Below are 19,706 nucleotides of genomic sequence, written 5' to 3'. Positions count from 1 at the left end.
GTGCTGATCTTCCTCTAGCCCAGACCTTCTGATCCAGGCACGATCTCAGGCAAGTTACCTCTACCCCCACAGCACTTCCCATTTGCAGTGGAGCTGAAAGGGCTGTGTGAGCGAGTGTTTCATCGGCCACAAAGCACTAGATGTTATGTTTATTATTTTCCTGTGTTTATTACCAGCAGGGTGGGAGTGTTTTCTTTAAAATGCTTTTCCTAGGGCAAAAATATTCCACAACCCCATGCCACTAGAGTGGGCAGCTGTCACCCTGGCAACATCTGTGGGAAGAGGAATGGGGTGGTGGTGGTGATGCAGGGCCTGCCCCCAAATGCTCCCCAGGCCAGCTCTACCAGCCTCAGCCTGAGAGAAACCAAAACCGGGAAAGGGCCAGCCCCCACCCCGGGGCTCACGAGGCTGCGTCTGCCCACTGTTCTCCCGGAGGCCTCCTTGCCCCTCAGCTGGGGGCCCGCCTTCCTCTCCCCTTTCCTTGGGATCCTCCGAGGCCGCTCCCATCACGGGCATCTCAGCCCCAAAAGGCCTGGCTTCCCTGCAATGCCTGGGAGATGCTTTGATGTTCACAGCCTCCATGTGTGGTCCAGCAGACCCAGGACGCCCCACCCCCACACTTGCACCTCCACCCTGAGACTGCACATGGGCCCACGCGGTGTCCCTCCAGCCTCCCTCACCCTGGCTTGAAGGGAGCAGAGACCAGGACCTGCAGCAGGCCCTCCAATAACACCTCTCGGCCCACCTGTTCCCTGCTCACCACCTCTCACCGCGCCCCCCTGAGAAGGGCAGCCGGGAGCCCCTCTCCGACTGGACGCTGGGTGCTGGCGGGCCCCTCACAAGTACATCTCCATGGCCTTGTGCGTCGTGGGGCAGTAGCGGGCGTGCAGCTGGGCCAGCAGCGCCCTGGACGTGGCCTCGAGGCGCGTGCCCTGGCTCTTCTTGTTCCACACGTGGACGGCATAGGTGCCGTTGAGTAGCCGGGGCAGCTCCTCAGGGCTGATGTCCTCGAAGTACTTCTTCCAGTTCTGCCAGGGGATGGGGTAGAAGGCCTCGCAGGGCAGGGCCGTGACGCCTCTGCAGGCATGGCTCTCGCCCAAGCTGCGGATGGAGCACCACTTCTTGAAGACGCGCGTGAGCAGCTGTGGGCCCTGGTGGCCCCAGATCCAGCTGTTGTAGTGGGCCACGAAGTCACGCATGCACAGCGCCATGAACTCGTGGTGGCGCTCGAAGGCCAGGAAGGCACCGTTGAGGACATAGCGGGACTGGGTGCCCAGCGTGTTCGTCAGGTTCCTCAGGTTCTTGAGGACAATGAAGTCCGTGTCCAGGTAGATGCCGCCAAACTTCCACATGAGCGCCAGCCTGGAGGCGTCAGACAGCACAGGCAGCAGGTAGGGCTCCCACCGCCGCCGCGTGGCCACGTACCAGTCCGCCAGCGGAGTGCCCCGGAACAGCTCCTCCAGGTCCAGCGGGAGAATCTGGACATTGGGGAAGCAGCCCAGGAGGGAGAGGCCCATGTGCCGGGGCAGGGAGGCGTTGCCACGGGGCAGCCCCTTCATCAGGACCATCACCCGGGACTCCGGATGGGCCCTGGCGGCCGACTCCACCGAGCACATGAACAGGAAGTTGGGGTTGGTCCGGTCTGAAGTCTCCAGGAAGAAGATGTTGCCCGGAGGTGCGGGGCTGGGGAGCTGGGTGCGGGGCGCCAAGTGGGGGCAGGGGACATTGACAGGTAGGTTAGAGAATTGTCCTTGGCTCCTGGGCTCCCCCACAATGTGCCAGTAGATCATGATGGAGACCAAAAACATGAACTTGAAGCTGATGATGAACAGGGTACAGCCCCGCTGGCTCGGGGCGCCCCGGAGCAGCCACAGCAGACAGTCCGGGGGCCAGGACATGGTCTCCCCGGATGACACCAGGCGCCTCCAGCAGGGACTGGCTGGTCTGCAAGAGATGAACAGCGCATTCGGGCAGGCTGCTGGCATCCCTGGCCCAAGAGAACGCTTCCTACTCACAGCAGCCGCAGCCAACGCTGGTGTCCAGAGCCCACGGGCCTGCCAGCTGCTGAGCCCCATCTCCCTCCTCACCCGGAAAAGGGGAGCAGTGGGCCATGGACTGAGCTCCCAAGGACCGAGCCAGCGCCACCTATAGCCTGTGGCCATCAGGGACCCAGGGCAGGGTCTGGCACATGCAGGGGTTATCAGAAGTCACGACTTTGCCACGGGGCACACAGGCCTCGCTGCCTGGCCATGCCTGTCCCCCTCAGCATGCCAGGTTGGCAGCCTGCAATGGCAGGCCCGGCACACATGCCCCTCGGCTCCACAAGGCAGGCCTGGAGCTGGTCCAGGAGGGCATACTGCCGAGGAGCCCCGGGGCTCTGGCAGGCCCGGGTACTGGCAGGCCGGCTCGCTTACAGGCAGGACGGGGGAGCTCTAGGCACGTGGGGATGCTTGCCAGGTCCCAAAGTCCTTGGCACAGACACGCTGACCCCTCCCGGGCCCCAGGCTTCCCTAGCCCCTGCCCTGGGCTGTGCTTTTCTGAGACACAGGTCTGGAGGGGAAAGGGACAGGGGCGTTAGGCTACAGCCCATGACCTTCGCTGGTGCTGCTACCCTTGGACCCTCACTCTCCTCGGGTGGCGCCCACTTGGCCAGTATCCAGAAACATCCAGGGTGCCCTGCTGATGGCCGGGAGGAGTGCGATAGGCTTGGGCCCCAACCCTAAGGGTAGGGCTGTGTGGAAGCCTGGAATGCAGGTGACCTCAAGTCCGCCTGCAGCAGCTGTGAGACCTGCGGCAAGTCACTCACTCAGCTCTGAGCCTCAATCCTCCCACCTGCGGGACAGGGACACTCAAACCCACTAGTTGTATTCATTCATTCGTTCACTCAATACATACTACATACTATGTACGATGCACATGCTAGGCGACCTTCTCAGCATTTAACATATATTAACTCATTAAACCTTTATGCTATCCTATTGGGTGGCGATCATCACCCCCATTTTACAAGTGAGAAAACTGAGGCACAGAAGTCTGGTAACTTACGTAGTCTCACAACCAGCAAGTGGCAGGGCATGGATTTGAACCCAGACCACCTGGCTCCAGAGCCTGCGTTCTCACCACGGCCCCATCCTACTTGGGAGAGAGAGGGAGTGCAGCCAGTGTGCACACGTGCCTGGCGCCAGGGGCGTCAGTGCACGTTGGCCCGGACTCTGCTCATTACCAACAGAATCCCGGCCACCATGTATTCCGTGCCTTCTAAGTGCACAGTGCCAAGTTCACACCCACCCTGGCCCTCGGCAATCCGAGCGGGAAAGTTGCATCACTTCTCCTTTAGAGGCCAGGAAACTTGGGCAGAAAGTGGGGCGGGGGTGGGGGGTGGGGGGCCGGACACAGACTGGGGGCCATGGGGACAACCACACTCCCAGGACAGATGGGACTCACGGCCAGAGAGCGGTGCCCGGAGCCTAGGACTTGAGCAACTGCGGCCAGCCCTCCCTGGGGCCAAGGACGGGGGACAGGGAACCATGACAATGTCAAGGGCTGGAACTGACCAGCCTGGGCGGCCCATGGCAGCGAGGTGGGGATCCGGGCAGCCTGGCAGGCCTCCTGCAGACACACCCTGGCTCAGCAGCCAGCCTCCTCTGCCAGCACGAACCGGGCTCTCCGCGCCTGCAAATCCATCTGCAAAAGACGGTGAGAGGCAGTGAGGGGGCTGCAAGCTCTCCGAGGGCGGGGGCTCCTCTGGTCATGGACTCTCTTGGCCCCATAGGAAGAAGGGGACCGTTAGGCACAGCCCTGCCCTGGAGGAGCGCTCAGCCTGTGCGGACACCGTTTGAAAAAGACACAGGGTTAACATACTGGAGGATGGCAGAAATGGAGCAGATTAGTCAGCAGAATCTGGAGAAAGCAGCTTTCCGGGAAGGTGACCCTTGACGAGAAGGGAGTTGACCAGACAACCTCCTTAAGTGCCATCGGGGCGGCACATCCTCTTTCCCCAGGGCCTGGCTCCGTGCCCGGCACACAGTAGGCACACAGGAAAGCCACTCCGTGCCATGCATTCACTCTCCCACTGACTCAGACGCTCGGCAGCCAGAGGGCCACTGAAACTACGTGGCAGGTCTTTATCTGTGGCCTGGGGGAGAGTCACTCCTCTGCTCAGGGCCTGAGTGATGTAGGAGGTCCCCCAGCCCCTGACCTCATGCCCCGCTTCTCTCCCCCGGCCACACCTGGCTTCCTTGCTCTTTCTCAAACCCAACCCCCATGCCACCGCCGTAGGGCCTTTGCGCCTGCTGTTCCTTCTGCTTGGAACACTGTTCCCTTTGCTCATTCTCTCACCGTCCTCTGGCCTTCACTCAAAAATCCTCCTCCCCCGGGGCCCTCCCTATCTCTCCTAAAATTTCGACTTCCCCATCACTTCGTAGCTTCCTCCTTTATTGTAACATACTGTACATTTTTGTACTTGTTTGTGTTTTTTATTTGGAACATAACCCCGTGGGGACGGGTACATTTTTGTGTTCTGTGTTTCCTATGTTTTGTTCGGCATCCGGGGTATGCCTGGCCCTCCGCGTGCAGTTAATACTGAGGGAGTGACTGTGTGTAAGTGAGGAACAAGGGAGCGGATGGAGCAATCCAGGAGTGAGCGAGTCAGTGAATGATCGATGAGTGAATTAATGAGTGAGTCAGTGAGTTAGCAAATCAATGAGTGACCAAATGGACCAGTGAACACGAGTGAGAAAACTGGGTGTCAGAGGTCGCATGAGCTGCCTGGATCACCCTCACCGGGTCCTGCATGCGAGAGCCCTGATGTAAATCAAGAACCCTGTGTTCCCCGTCCTGGTTTTCCCCTCAGGGAGAGAGACGATTCTGGCCTGAGTACTCTTGACCCAATGTGAACTGTACTGAGTGGGCAGACACACCATTGGATGGAGCGAGGTCCTGGCTCTCGGGGGGCCCGGTGGCACAGGGTGACGTGGCTCTGCCATGGTGTGGGGCATGGTCTGGGCCTGTTGGGGAGGCAGGATGTGCCCCTTGAGCCACGCCTGCCATGGATGAAGGTGCCAGACGCAGGCAGCACCGTATTTGGTGCCGGAGCCCAAGACCCAGGAATAGAAACTGTGTATGGGCCAAGCTGGCCACAGCCCAATCCCTGTGTGACCTCAGGCCTAAAGCATGCTCCTGGTCCCTTGATGGGCCTCACGACTGGGGCCCAAGTGGTGCCCATGTTTAACAAGGCTGGCACATTACTGCCACCACCTTCTCCTGCTTCCCAGCCCTGCACTGGGGAGATATTTCCAGGAAGCACGTTAACTGTGGAGCCACCCCTGCCCGAAGCCCTCCCGTGGCTCCCGTCACTCTCAGGCAGGGAGTGAGAGTGAGAAGTGCCGGCTGGTAGGGAAAAAGGGCTACGGGCCCGACCAGACCCCTGCTCACCTGGCCCTCCGCATCAGGCCTGCAGGCCCCAGCACAGGAGCATCGGCACCAGGACCCAGGGGCCAGAGCCTGGCAAAGGCTGCCCTACCTGGTGCCTGTCACCGCTTCATGACCCACAGCCACCTCCGCGCCTGCAGTGGGACCCTCCACCCCCAATCCTCTCTGGGCTCTGGTGTCCAGCCCAGCACTAGCTGACCGTGACCCAGACAGAACTGAGTCACAGTGATGGTCGGACCCGATCCCTACTGAACCCCGCTGCCAGGCTGGGGCTGACCGCGCGCCCCCCAGAACGCCAGTGCTTTCGATGTTCCACTGGGGACACAGAGGCCCAGAGAAGGAAAGGGACTCAGCTAAGGTCACGCAGCAGTGAGGGTGGAACCTGCGTGGAAACGTGGGCCTCCAACGGGGGCAGCTCAGGGAGTCCCTCCTGTCCCTCTGCAGGGACGATATGGCTGAACCAGCGGGGCTCACAGCTGGAGGTAGGCTGCCTCTTGACCTAGGCTGGGTTCTGAGAGGCGGAAGAAGACTGGATCCAGAAGGGCCAGAATTTAAAGGACAGTCATCCCCAGAAGAGCAAAGGAGGGAGCCTTTCAGCAGAGAAAGCTAGAGGACCATCCTGGCCTCTCCCAGTTTTCAAAACTGCCTGCTAATGGCTGGTGCAGGAAAATTCATCCAATGCAAAACACTTGTTAAGGGCATAAACACAGCATCCATCGAAAGACTCTACAAGAATGGAAAAGGAACACTAATGTTATCTTATGTATAAAGAAAACTTACTACACAGATACTGGCACACAACCAATAAAAATTCTAATCCAGCCCCGGCCGGTGTGGCTCAGTGGGTTGGGTGTCATCCCAACAAAGTGAAAGGTCACCAGTTCAATTCCCGATCAGGGCACGTGCCAGGGTTGCGGGTTCCGTTCCCAGACGGGTCACGTACAGAAGGCAACCAATTGACGTTTCTCACATCCACGTTTCCTGCCCTCTCCTTCTCTCTCCCTTCCCCACTCTCTAAAATCAAAAGTAAAATAAAATGTGAAATATAAAATAAAAAATTTGAATCCATAATTACAGCATGAATTAAAAACAACAACAACAAAAACAAAACAACTCGAAAAAGCAATTTCAACCGGAAGACCCAAGGGCAGAAATACAGGCACCGGAGAACGGGACAGACAAAGTGACGGCAAGACGTGAGGACAACCTGTGAGAACCGACAGGTCTCAGGAAAGAAACAAAAGAAAAAGAGTAACATATTTCAGAAGTGAAGACCGAACTACAAAAACGATAAGAGAAGAGACTGTATACAGAGTAGAGTGAGAAATAATAGAGATTAAAGTGAGAAAAAAGTTGGCAGGGAAGGCGGAGAAGGTGGAAGAAGTCTAGCGTCTGCCTGTCTTTAATTGCTAAAAGATTAAGCATATTTCAAGGACACAGGTGAGCGATAAGAAGGGAAACACTACCCTATTTTGTTGACTAATGAGAGGAATTGTTATATGGGTGCATGATTATGTTATATACCACTCAAAATAAAAAATGCTGCCCATGAAACAGTGTCACGTTGCTTTCTTATTCTGTAGAATTTTTATTTTGAAACAATTGTTTAGTCGGATTTCTAAATCACCTGTCACTTCTGTGCAGACCTAAGGAGAAAAGTGAGTGAAATTAATCGGGTAAGGTGTTCCTGAAACATCGTCACCATTAAAAGCCGCCTCTGCCCCGGCTGGTGTGGCTCCGTGGACTGAGCGCCGGCCTGTGAACTGAAAGGTCCCGGACTCCGTTCCCAGTCAGGGCACAGGCCTGGGCTGCGGGCCAGGTCCCCGGTTGGGAGCGTGCGAGAGGCAGCCAACCGATGTTTCTCTCCCTCTCGTTCTCTCTCCTGTCTCCTCTCTATAAATAAATAAAATCTTAAAAACAAAAAACGATTCTGCTCTGGCCACATTGCTCATTTGGTTGGGAGTGTCACCCCAGGCACTCAAAGGTTGCCAGTTCGATCCCCGATCAACCCTGTTTGGGGCGAGGTTGGGTGCATACGGGGGGCAACTGATGTTTCTCTTGGGCATTTCGGCGTCGGCGGCAGCCGTCCGTCTCGAGAGACGATGGTGTAGCTTCTTAAGAGTCTATCTGCACCGCAGAGAATGGCTGTGCAGTCCGACTCGGGAGTGACACGGTATCTGTCTCCTCCCGTGTTGAATCGACATCTTGCGATGACGCTGGAGTGTCCTCTCCAGTGAAGCTGAAGCTACAGAGCCTGGGCAGGGTGATATGGAGGGTCTGCTGTTGCCCATGCAGCAGACCTCTTGGGCATTTATGCTTCTCTTTCTCTCTCTTTTCCCCTCTCCCCGCCTCCTGTCCTCAGGTCAGGATTCAACAAAACCAACAAAAGCCGATTCTTCTGAATGACTTCAACTCAGGGTCACTGACCCTCGAGTTTTCCCACAGGAGCATCTCCTGGACCATCGGGCATGGGTGATGCAGCTTGTCTTGACAGGGTGCTTCAGACTGTCTCCAGAACTCTCTCCCACGCTGGCACCACCTCTTCTCCAGGTTCTCAGACCACTGCCCAGGCAAGCAATGCCCACTGTCAGGAACACTAGGGGACCGGGGGTTCCCGGAGGTGTCAGAATGAAAACACAAACAAACAAACCCCTTACAATCGCTCAGTACAGTCTCAGCTAAGGTGGGGCGGGGACAGAGACAGAGACAGGAGGGGGGAGGAGGCGAAACAAATTAGATTTATTGTTCACAGAACAGAAACAACAGATACTGGAAATATTTTACAGAGACATAAATGGACATGTAAGCACTAGAACAAAGATACAAGCTTTCCCAAATGTCAAAAGGGCCACAGCATTTGTAAAAAGTGAAGAAAACTGACCACAGTGAAAGAATAGAGAATATAGCCTTCCCACATGCACAAAGACATGGATACGTAGCCACACACACAGTGTGACCGAAAGGAGAGCAAAGACATCTGCCATGAATCAATAAAGAGGTTTAAGTCACTGATCTTAAAAATTTTTTTTTTTTTAACTTTAGATCTCAAGCAAAACCCTATCCTGCATTCAAAAGACATGCGTCAAACACAGTGACTTCAAATGGTTAAAAGTCAGCAAATGCGCAAAGGTAGAAGGACAAATACAGACAAAACCAGGCTGGGGCCACACTCTTAACGTCAGACAATGGGGATTCAAGCCAAACGTCACTAAACCAGCAAAAGAAGGGACATTTATTACGCTAAATGGTGTAATCCACCAGGCACCAAATATCAATGCAGCAATTTTCAGGAAGAAGAAATTACAGGGATATTAGGATAAATAGACTGAAACACACTAATAAGACATTTTAATTCACCTCTCAGCCCGAGAAACATTAAGCAGATGAAACATAAATATGAATTTAGAAGAACTAAATAAAATAATCAACCAGTAAGGTCCTACGATATATCAAACTCTCTATGTTAATAATAGATAATGCACTTTCTTTTCAAGAGCTGATAGAACACTCATGAAAACTGAAAAACCTCCAGAACACCCAAAAGTATGAAAAATACAGATATTTTATGATCACAAGGCACAATAACTAGAAGTTAACTTAAAATTCTGGAAATTGAATAAAACAAACTCTCTTGGACAATTTTTGAATCAAAAGGGAAATACAAACTGAACTTGTAGGATCGCCATTAAATAACCATAATCAAAACACCATGAATCTTAATCTATAAGAACCATCAAATAAACAGAAAAAATAAGGGAAGAATTAATAAAAATTACAGCAGAAATAAATTAGAAAACAGATAAGCCATAGAGCTAAGAAATATAAGGCAAAAAGCTGGCTCTTTAGGAATAAAATTCAATAAAATATATAAACCACCATTAACCTAATTAAGAAAACAAGGGATGGGGAGGAAAGCAAACTAAGGAACACCAAATGGGAAAGTAACCAAAGAATGAGAAGAAAAAATTTTAATCATAATATAGTACTTGCAAATAAAATTTAAAACCCGAAAAAAATAATTTCTAGACAAATATGGCAAATCAAGACCATTCCTGGAAGAGATTGATTGTCTAGACAAAGGTGCCCTTCCCCATCACTAGTACTAGAGGTACTCATCAAAGCAATCTGACAAGAGAAAGAAATTAGAGGTATATATATATATAAAAAAAAAGAATATAAATCATTTAAACTATTGGTATTTTGCCTGGCTGCTTGTAGCTCAGTGGATTGAGTATCGGCCTGTGAGCCAAGTGTCACTGGTTCGATTCCCAGTCAGGGCACATTAAAGGTTGTACATCAGGTCCCCAGATGGGGCCGCGAGTGAGAGGCAACCACACAGTGATGTTTCTCTCCCTCTTTCTCCTTTCCCCTCGCTCTAAAAAAATAAAATAAAATAAATAAAACAAATACATAAATAAATTTAAAACAAACAACAACAAAAAAAACTATATTGGTATTTTCACAAAATACTACTGTATACCTAGACAAGTCAAGAGAGACTACCGAAAAACTACAAATAATAACAGAATATCGGAAAGCAGCCGGGCACGCACACAACACACACACTTCAAACAACAAACAGAAGCAGAAGACATCCCGAATGAGAAGACCCAACCACCACACTACTTAAGGTTCAACTAAACAAAAGATGTTCAAAATCTACATGAGCAAATATGTCAAGTCCCTGAAGAACATAAAATAAACTTGAATACATGGAAAGACAAACCCTGTTCTTGGATAGAAGACTCAGCCACGGAAATATGTCCATTTTCTCAAAACCCACTTATAAATTGTATGTGATCCTGGAACGTGACGAATTGATTCCAATGTTCACAGAGAAAAGTGAACGCGAGAGAACCAACAAGAACACCCTGAGGAGGAGGAACAGAAGGGGAAGGACTGGACTTCTAGATTGTAAAACATCCTATAGCTTCAAGAATTAAAACAACATGGTCATAGGAAAGGCTCAGTGGGGCAACAGAACAGAGATCACAGAATATGGTACATACTTGCACAGCCAGCAAAGCAGACGGATCTTTTACTCCAGGGTCGGGCAACTGGAGTAGCCTCTAGAGAGAAAAAGAGCAAGCTGAGTTCATAGCTCAGAACATGCCCCAGGATGAACTCCCAAGGTAAAATAAAGCCCATAAAAGTTTAGGACAAAACATGGGGGAATTCCTTTATAACTTTAGTGTTGGTAATTCTGAATTATGTATGAAACCTAGAAGCCATAAAAGAAAACCCGAATAAACTTGATTCCTTGAAGAAGCAAACTTCTCCATGCCCCCCCCCCCCCCCCCCCAAATACCAGCCGGAAAGTCCAAACTGCACCTGCCAAAGACAGGCCTTCGCCTCCCTTGGAAGCAAGACTGACTGAGGATCTTCGGGTGAGGAAGAGAAATGCAAACGGACCCTCAGATAGCATCTCTCACCTGCCAGATGGGCCAGGCGCCAGAACTGAGGCTCCTGGGGAGCAGGACCTCACACAGTGCTGGTCTGCACGCTCCAGTGACGGGCAAGTGACCCTCATCTATCAGAGTCACATTTGCATTTACCTTTCATGCTGCCACCCCCCTCCATAACCTTACTCTACAGAAAAGTGACCTTTGTACAGGTCGGATTTGTTTGCAGTTGCAAGCGATTAGAAACCACCCTGAAGGTCTTTCCTGAAGGGACAGATTAAACAGCAATGACACAATGACACCGCGGAAAACAATGTCCGCTGGCAGGGACCAAGGCGGTTTCACACACTGTGGAGTCCCCTGTGGTCAGCACAGACCCTAGCACTTGCATGTTTATTGAATGAATAAGTAAATGATCCCTCCGTTGCACCCCAAAGCTAGGATCAAACATGGTCACTGCCCAGGAGTGCCATTTGCAAACTAAACCATGAGCGATGTAGATGACAACTGTTAGTGTGTCCTGTTTCACCATCTGAGGGGACAGAATAAGGTCACATGCCTTGGACTCTTTGTATGAAAATACCTGAGTATTCACCAGTCCCGAGAGAGGACAGGGGACCTTCCCAACCTTCCCAGCGCTGCATGGCTAGTAACTGGGAGGCAGGATACGCACCTCCAAGCCTCAGACCCCCTCCCCCATGGTCACGCCCGCTCTGCCCTGGAGGCTGGACTGAAGGTCAGGTTGCCTGGGGTGGGCTTCTCGGGGTCAAAATGAAGTCACCCTCCCTGAGCTTTAGGCTGAGTTCAGGAGCAGCAAGTCGCCATGAGTCCGGACTCCCACATACTTGCTCTCTGGGCCCCTGAACACGCAGGCCAGGGCCTCCTGGAGTACCTGGGGACAAGTGTGGCCCAGCTTTCAGTCCCGGTCACTTGCTGTGCCCGGAGTTCACAGGGGCATCTAGAAATTCTGGCCTGAATTACGAGTCCTGAGTTCATGCTCCTTGGAAGAAAGTTCCCACGTTGCCCCATTTTTTCCTTTTCTTATGGTAATAAAGATAAAAAATAATTGGCAGCAAAAGAGAGTGCCGCCCCCCTCCCCCAAACCCACACACACAGCATTGCCAGTAGGGGGTGTTCTTATTTTTTTCCATCTTTGCTAACTGGATACTGCCTGAGTAAGGGGCCTGGTTTCTATCCCTCCTGCCACCGATTCTGAGCCTCAATTTGAGGAAAGGAGAATTGGAAAGGAGAATGTCTAAGGGACTTTCTAGAAAGGCCTTCCTCATCTGGTCTCTCTGGCACCAGTTCTGTGCAGTCCATCAGGACAGTCACCACTGGCCTCATGAGAGGGCATCTCAGGGTCTTTGGTGCCAGGCCAAGAGCAGTAGATGAGGAGGCCAGAGGGACAACACATGAATAAGAAAGTTCTTGCTCAACCTGATACAAAGTCATCGTGGGAAGAAACCAGTCAGCCTTTGGCAACGCACCCAGCACCTCGATCATTCATTCAATGAATGCTTAAGCACCTACTACGCGCTAGGCCCCACTCCAAGGTCTGGAGATACACACAGCAGTGAACAAAGCAGAGTCTTTGGCTTCACTGATGGAGGTGACATTGTAGTAGGAGAGAAAATAAACAGGTAAAGGAATAAATACTTTAGGGGGTGGAACGTGCTAGGGAGAAATGCAGCAGGGAGACTGGGCTGGGAGGACGGGTGCGCGCATGTGACTTTATACATAAGTTAGAACTGGCCTCTCTGAAAGGCTGGTATTTGTGCAAACCATGAGGGGTCGGTGTGGGAGAGTGTGAGTGCAAAGGCCCTGGGGCCACATGCCTGAGGGGTTGCTGGAATAGCAGGGGAAGCAGGCAGGGGAGGGGATGCAGGGGAGGAAGTCAGAGAGATAATGGAGAGGTCGGGCCAGGGGGGCCTTGAGGGCCACCGGAAGGACTTGTCTCTCCCATTGGGAGGGGGTGCCACTAAGAGATTTTGAGGAGGAAAGGACTATTGTGTGACTGAACCATTAGGGACACGTGGCAACAGAAAGCAGTTAGGACGCCACTGTGAGAGCCCGGGACAGAGGGAGGCGGAGGGCAGGGGGTGGGGAGGACCTCTCTTCGGACAAATTTCCCCAACACCTCTCCAGTCAGCCTTCACCCCACAGCACTCAGGTCTCTCCTTCTGTCTGTCTGTCTGGGGACCCACCACGCCAGCCTCATCCCTGGCTTCCTTCCTCAGCCAGGGAGGCTCCCACATCCCCACAACACTGAGGCCTTGTGGGCACCACCCCTCAGCCCCGGCCCCCAGCTTCCAGACCGGCCACGCTGACCTCTGCTGGGCTGCTGGGAATTCCAGGTTTCTGCAATAAGCTCTTTCCTTTTCCCAAAATATCCTCCCCCCACCCCGCCTCTGCCCAGGAACTTCCTAACCGCAGTAGAGAAGAGCTTGCCATTTGCCAAGAACACACCACGTGGCAGGCAGCCCTGCCAGCCTTACCTTATTGGGTCTTCACATCTGCCACTACAGACCCATTTTATAAACGAGACAACAAGGGACCTTCCTGCCGCTGCTTGGCTCATCCCTTGTGGGAGGCAGGGTTTGCACCCAGGACTGCCTGCCCACAAGTCTCAGACCCTCCTTCTCCATGAGTCTCTCCTGATCTACACGAGCAGGGCAATCACCTCCAGGAAGCCGCCTGGATTTTGACACACTCTGTGCTGTGGACCGCATCCCCAGTACTGCACACGCTGACACACAGGAGGAGTTTGTGGCTCCTTCGAAACGGGTGTGAGCACCACTCCCCCCAAACCCTGGGCTTTACCATGGGCAGACCCTCAGAGCCCCTGGGGTGAGTCCTGGGGGGAATGACCAGGGTGAGCTTGGCCTTGGAGTGAACTGGGAGCGGAGGAAGCGGAGGCTGAGCCAGGTGCTGCTCCCCCTGCCTGAGGCTGGGGGGGGGCTGGCCCACAACAGGCGCACCAGACCAGACGTGCTCGATGACTGAGTGGCACGGGGAAAAGAAACACCAACTCTCCTCTAGGCTACAGCCGCCAGGTTCTAGGAGTTCTGAGCTTCCGCAGTACGCCACCCCTCTTCCCCAGCTGTCCCTCCCCCTCCCCCGTCCAGCCACCTCCTAACCATAACAGGTACGGAGAGTTGCCATTTGCCAAGACTCCACTGAAGGCGATGACAGTTTTATTCCTGGCTGTGACAGTAATGGGTGATTTTTGCTGCCTTTATCCCTCGGAGTATTGCCTGTGTATTTGCTCAACGTGAATACAGCAACCTTTAGCCGATGGCGGGGCCACAGCTGCTCGGGCTGCCTGCGCCCAGTTTTACTTAATGTAGGTTGCATGTGTGTGCGCGTGCGTGCATAGAGGGGGTCCAGTCACCACCCTGCCGGGTGCCACCTCCTGCTTTGCTCTTTATCTTGAAGACAGCGTGGAGCCACTAAAGACGGCAGGAAGGGACATGTGACAGCCGGTCTCCCTGTGGCCTTTGGTATATTCTCTCTGGTTTGCCTCCGATCCCAGGCGGCCGGGTTTACGTGCAGGACACACACAGGATACCCTCGTACACACGCTGTCCTACATCTTGCTTTATTTTTCCTTTAGAAATCTGCCGGCCCATGTTCTAAAACTAGAGGGTAGAGGGGCAGTTGTGAACATTCCGTAAAACTCACCAAGCTGTATGGGGGTGACGCGTGTAAGTTAGACCAGAAAAAAGCTGCGTGAGCATAGGTGCCTGGCCCCTCACGTGATGTCAGCGCGCCCGGCTCCGCACCCTCTTCCCAGGGCTTCCCTGCTCCTGCCACGGGCGGCCCCAGGCCTCGCCGCCCCCACTCCCGGCTGGACTACGGGACGCGCGCACCCCGACTTTTGCTTTTCACAGGCCACACGGCGGTCGGCATCTCAGCACGCACCTCTCCTTCGGGCACATCCTTCACCACTTCTACAGGGCTGTGTCTGAGAGTCAAAGGTTTGGATGCAGATCACTAACTTGTTTCCAGAGAAGTTAAAGAGTCCACGTTCTCCAGTGTCAGGAAGTGCCCACCTTCCCGCCTGTTCATCGGGGAGCGGGGGAGGGAGGCAGGTGAGGCAGGTGGCTAAGTTAACCTCCCAGGAGAGCTGTCCTCCGGGCTTGGAGCTTCGTGATCCCCTAACAATGGGGTGTATTTCCTAAGGGCTCACTGGGCAGCGCCCCTGTCAGAGCTGTTCCCACGCAATAACCTACCTGATTTGTCCCCACAGTCCCGAGGCACAGCAGGGCTTCAGACACCCTGGGCCAGGGGAAGGGGGCCTGCCTGTGGCCCAGCCTAGCTCCCCTGGGACTAGGCGTCCAAGACTCACTGTGACAAAGAGAGGAGTGGACTCTGAGCCTTAGTTTCCCCATCTATAAAATAGGAAGAACAGTACAGGGCGTGCGCACGGCTGCAGTAAGATCAGGTAACGAAGAGTCCGGCACCCAGTACGGGCTCAGCTGACGCAACCTGCAACCCGCCCTCCACTCGGGGTTGCCTTGGAGACCTTGGAGGGAGCCAATGAAGCCCAGAGGCAGCCGGGGCGTTGGGGGGACCTTCCTGGGCTCTGTGCCTGCATGGAGCCCTCCATCCCGGCCAATGGCTCCTGCTCTTTCAAATCCAACCTGCTCACGGAGTGGGGGGGCCACTTCTCCTGTCTCACTCTCCTGTGCCTGCCCCCACCCTTGTTCACCAGCTCAGACTTTGCACAGGCAGCCACCCAGGAGCTCTGCTCTGGGGTCAGCTGCTGGTGGGCGAGGGTTCGGGCACCAGGGAGGGTGTGCGGACGCAGGCTGGCGAGGAAAGGGCTCTCCTAGGCCTGTGGTGAACGCCGCCCCTGCTGGGAGCTTCGGGACCCCCCAGAGTCTGTCCGGAGAGAAGACAAAGAGAGGCAGACGGGAGAGGAAGGAACAGGCTCAGCGCGTTCCAGACCAGGTAAGATGGGCACCACTTCCCGAAATCCATTAGAAATGGAAGCCCCACGGCGGAGCATTCTCAAGGGTGTACAGTTGGCGCCCCAGAGAAGCCAGGAGGGCCAGAGCCCTGCCACTCATCAGCTGACGGACCCAGAACCAGGGAACCTGTCAAAAGGGCGAGAACACCTGTGACTTCCGAGGAAAGCAGGGGACGCAAGGGGACTAGGCCAGCAAACGGCGCAGGGAGCCGGGAAAGTCGGGTGCAGAACCCTCTCTATCCACCGATGCTTTCCCGCCTCCCTCCCTAGGGAAGGTCAGAGCCAATTCCCAGGGTGCCCTCCCAGCCGCTCCCTCTCATTCCTGTCCTCACCAGCTCAGGTCCCAGTGGGCCAGGGCCAGGCTCCTCCCCCATCTGCATCTTCTGGGGCCTCAGTCTATGGACCTGCCCCTCCTTCTCAACCGATTCCTCTGCTGGCTCTTCCCCGGAACCCCATCAGCTCATAAACGTCTCCCTTATAAAAAAGCACACACAAGCACGCACACACAGATCAAGTAAAATAAAAATTAAAGTCATGCCCCTTAAACACACCAGCACCAGCAAAAATAAAAAAAAGGTAAACCATGCCCTGGGAGACGTTGGCCGCAAAGAGACAAGAGGGAAGTACCTCACTGAGGAGCACAAACAAGTGGAGAAGAAACACACAGACACCCTGGTCATTCACCATCTCTGACCCAGTAATTTCATTTCTAGGAAATAACAAGAAACACGCACTCACAGCCCCAGGAAGTGTGTGCGGTCCCTGCGCGAGCCAGCCGGCTCCAGGCGCAGCCCTTCCAGAGGCTCATACGCACCAACTACCAAGAAACACCCAGCAACATATTAATTCATGTATACATTCAATGTATCATTAGCTAAAAGCACCAAACATAAAAAAACCTGTCAAATGAGAGCCATTAACCGAATGTAATGTGACAGTATGTAAGCCTGAAAAATATAAACAATGTTGAAAGAGGTGAGGAATTTGAAACATTTACATAGCCAAGATATTCAAAAATGTAAAAATGCGTTTTAAAAGCCTGGCAAAAAGGGCACATTTTAACAATCGTCATCTCCAAGTGGTGCGAATATGGAATTCCCCTCTCCTTTCCTTAGTTAATTCCTTCAAGCAACATTCAAGGAACACCAAGGTGGTGGTGGGCGGGCACCTGGCTCCAGGCAAGATTCCTCGCCCCGGGGAAACGAGGGAGTTGTGACCGGCCGCACCTGGAAGGGCCCTGGGAGGAGGAAGTGCATTCCGGAGAGCACAGTGGGCAGCCTGGGTGGCCATCTCCCCCACCCTCAGGAAGCCTCGGGGCTGCTGGAGGGGCAGCAGCTGGCAGGAGGGGGAAGTGAGGGGGAAGAGCTGTTTCCACACTTCAAGCTTCCCTTTCTCATCCTCCCCTTCTTCCAGTCTTGCCGCAAATGCCCCGGCATGACCTCTTCCCGCCGGGCCCTGCTCCCACCTCAGACCTTGGGGGGCTTGCATGCCCTGCTGCGTCGCGGTCTCCCATGGCCGGCCGGGTGGGTTTGGGAGCTGCTGGCGGGGGCTGATGTGGTGGGTCACAATCCCCCCGCGCTCCGAGTGAGGTGAAAGCCGCGGCCCGGCCCGCCACACGGGGGCCCGGGGCCAGCACACGCACCTGGGGCAGCCCCACTACCCTAGGCAGCTAGACGGCTTCGGCTGGTACAAGGGAACAGAACACGTTGTTAAGAATTTCCATTTTGGAGTTTGTTTCTTGAGGAGCTGACCTGGCGGACAAGCAGGGACAGGCACCTCAGGCTTAAGAGGAAATGAACAACAGCGAGGATTCCACCCAGACCCTCCCTTTCTTTTGTATTTGGGCCTGACCTGGGGACTCGGCTATGGGAACTCGGAGTGCGGTCCCCGCCAGCGTGCGGCCCGCTGTCACCCCAGGGCAGGGTAGTTTGGGAGGAGATGAGAAAGGGGAAGCCTCCGGGCAACTGGAGGAGGGAACAGGAGGGCCGGACTGGGTCACCCCAGGGCCTCCAGGGTGGTTCATGAGCCCCGGGATAAACGGCTTTTGGTGGCTCCTAGGGCGGGTGTGGAGCGACCATCCAGTATTTCAGGGAGACGGGGAGATGTCCTCCCGAGAGAGGGTGGGCTCAGGGGAGACGGCTTTTAACCCTCAGAGCCAGAGGCTCAGCCAAGTCTCGAAAGCCGGTGGGAACTTCCACCCCAGGTGTCGGATGAGGACCGCAGGCCAGGGCGCTCCCCGAGCAGGGAAGGGGAGCGCGCTCGGGGGCCGGACCTCCCCGCGCACATCCCAGCTCCTAATTCGCTCGATCTTTCCCATCTGGAGGCGAGGGAGGGAGGGCAGCACGCCGGAAGGCGGGGTCGCCTGCGGATCCGGATCCCGAGAGGGAGCGCCGAGCCCCGACTTCCCCACTTCCCAGCCAGCTCTCACCCAGGCCGTCCCCTCCACCTGGAGGGCCCGTCCCCGTCCCCGCGCGTCCAGAGCCTCAGCATCTCCTGCCCCGGCCGCTCCCCACCGCTCTCCCCAGCTGCACTCACTCCAGCGCCAGGGGCGAGCACCGCCGGGCGGCCAGGCCTCCCGGGACGTTCCGCGCCCCCAGACTGCGCGGCGCGACGCGCCCAAGGTCGCCGTGGGGGCGGGCGGGGCCCACGCTAGGACCTGGGCTCCTCGCGCCCACGTTCGCTCTCCCACCGCGGTACCCGGCCCGGGCGGGGCTGTTTCGAGGGGTTCGGGGCGGGGCGTGCCTCCGGGACAGGGCCGGGGCTCTCGGGCCAGCTGCCGCGCTCAACTTCGGGGCGCACTTGGGGTGGAGGCTGCAGCCGGGGACCGCCGCGCCCGGTCGGTGCACACTCAAATGTCCCTCCGGAACAGGTGGCCCGAGCAGCGGCCAAGCCCTTCCCGTGCCTCCTGGCAGCGCCCCTCCCCGCCCGGGCCGGGGCGCACCCAGGCCCGCGTCCCGAACCCAAGCCCACGCGCCCTCCGAGCTGCCCCTACCTCCGGCTCCCGCGGCGGCGGGCGGCATCCGACTCTCGCCGTGAGCCGGCCGGCGGGAGCACCGCCCCTCCGGCCCGGGGCGTGGTCAGCACCGCCCCGCCCAGCCCACCGCCCCTGCCGGGTTCCCGCTGCCCGGGTCCCCGGCGCGCTGGGGCTGGACCGGCACCAGCGCGCAGGCCAGCGGGTATGGAGCGCTCCTGGGCCCGCCTGCCGCCTGCCCTGTGGGTGTATAATCCCGTTTCCCCCTTTCAACAGATGAGAAAACTGCTGCTCAGAGCGGCTGTCAGTATTTGAACCCGGACCTGCCTGATGCCGCCCCCCTAGAATGTATTCATGAACCTCCCTCCAGCCCCCCAGCTGCGACCGGCGCCTCTCCGCTCACTCTCCTCCGGGCCCAGTGCGCGCCGCCGTGCGGTCCTCACGCCTCTGGCCCGTGCTCTCACTCAGCCGCTGAGAAGATGGGGACACGCATCCCAACCCCGGGCACAGCCTGGCACTCAGTAGGTGTCCCCAAATGATCCTTTGAATGAATTAATCCGAAGGAAATTCCCACCAGGGCCAGGCCGAGCCCCCCTTCCTCCCTCATCCTCAAGGTGCCGGCCCTTCAAGCCAACACCCATGCAGCACTTCTGCCCTCTCCCCTGTCCTTCCCACCAGTTCACACGCTGTTCCTTCTTCCGCCTTAAAACTAAAGCGAGAAGACAGAACCCCTCTGATGACGCCTCTGCCTCACCTTCTCCTTTCCTTTGTAGCCGAGGTCCTGCCTGGGTCGCCTCTCCACCCTGTCTGCAGGCTCCTTCCTGCCCGTTTCCCTTAAACCCCTAGGGTCTAGCTCTTGCCCCGCCCCCACCCCACTAACCCACTAAGTCTGTTATGTTGGGGTCCCCAGTGATGTGTGTCGGTGTGACCA

General features: G+C 55.5%; 1 protein-coding gene across 1 annotated transcript; it reads right to left on the bottom strand.

Annotated features, from left to right (window-relative positions):
- Positions 1 to 768: 768 nt before the first annotated feature.
- Positions 769 to 18,862, bottom strand: A4GALT (alpha 1,4-galactosyltransferase (P1PK blood group)). Its single transcript, XM_090272306.1, has 4 exons — positions 18,797 to 18,862; positions 3,555 to 3,684; positions 3,046 to 3,132; positions 769 to 1,944 (listed from the first exon to the last, which is right to left on the bottom strand). The coding sequence occupies exon 4, from the start codon at positions 1,896 to 1,898 to the stop codon at positions 837 to 839; it is 1,062 nt and encodes a 353-aa protein (XP_090128432.1). The 5' UTR covers positions 1,899 to 1,944; positions 3,046 to 3,132; positions 3,555 to 3,684; positions 18,797 to 18,862; the 3' UTR covers positions 769 to 836.
- Between the last annotated feature and the right edge of the window lie 844 nt (positions 18,863 to 19,706).

Source organism: Furipterus horrens, unplaced genomic scaffold, assembly GCF_987537825.1.
Source record: "Furipterus horrens unplaced genomic scaffold, mFurHor1.1.pri manual_scaffold_4, whole genome shotgun sequence".
NCBI classification, from domain to species: domain Eukaryota; kingdom Metazoa; phylum Chordata; class Mammalia; order Chiroptera; family Furipteridae; genus Furipterus; species Furipterus horrens.
Note: the sequence above shows the minus strand (reverse complement) of the source record. Positions and strands in the feature narration are given on the sequence as shown.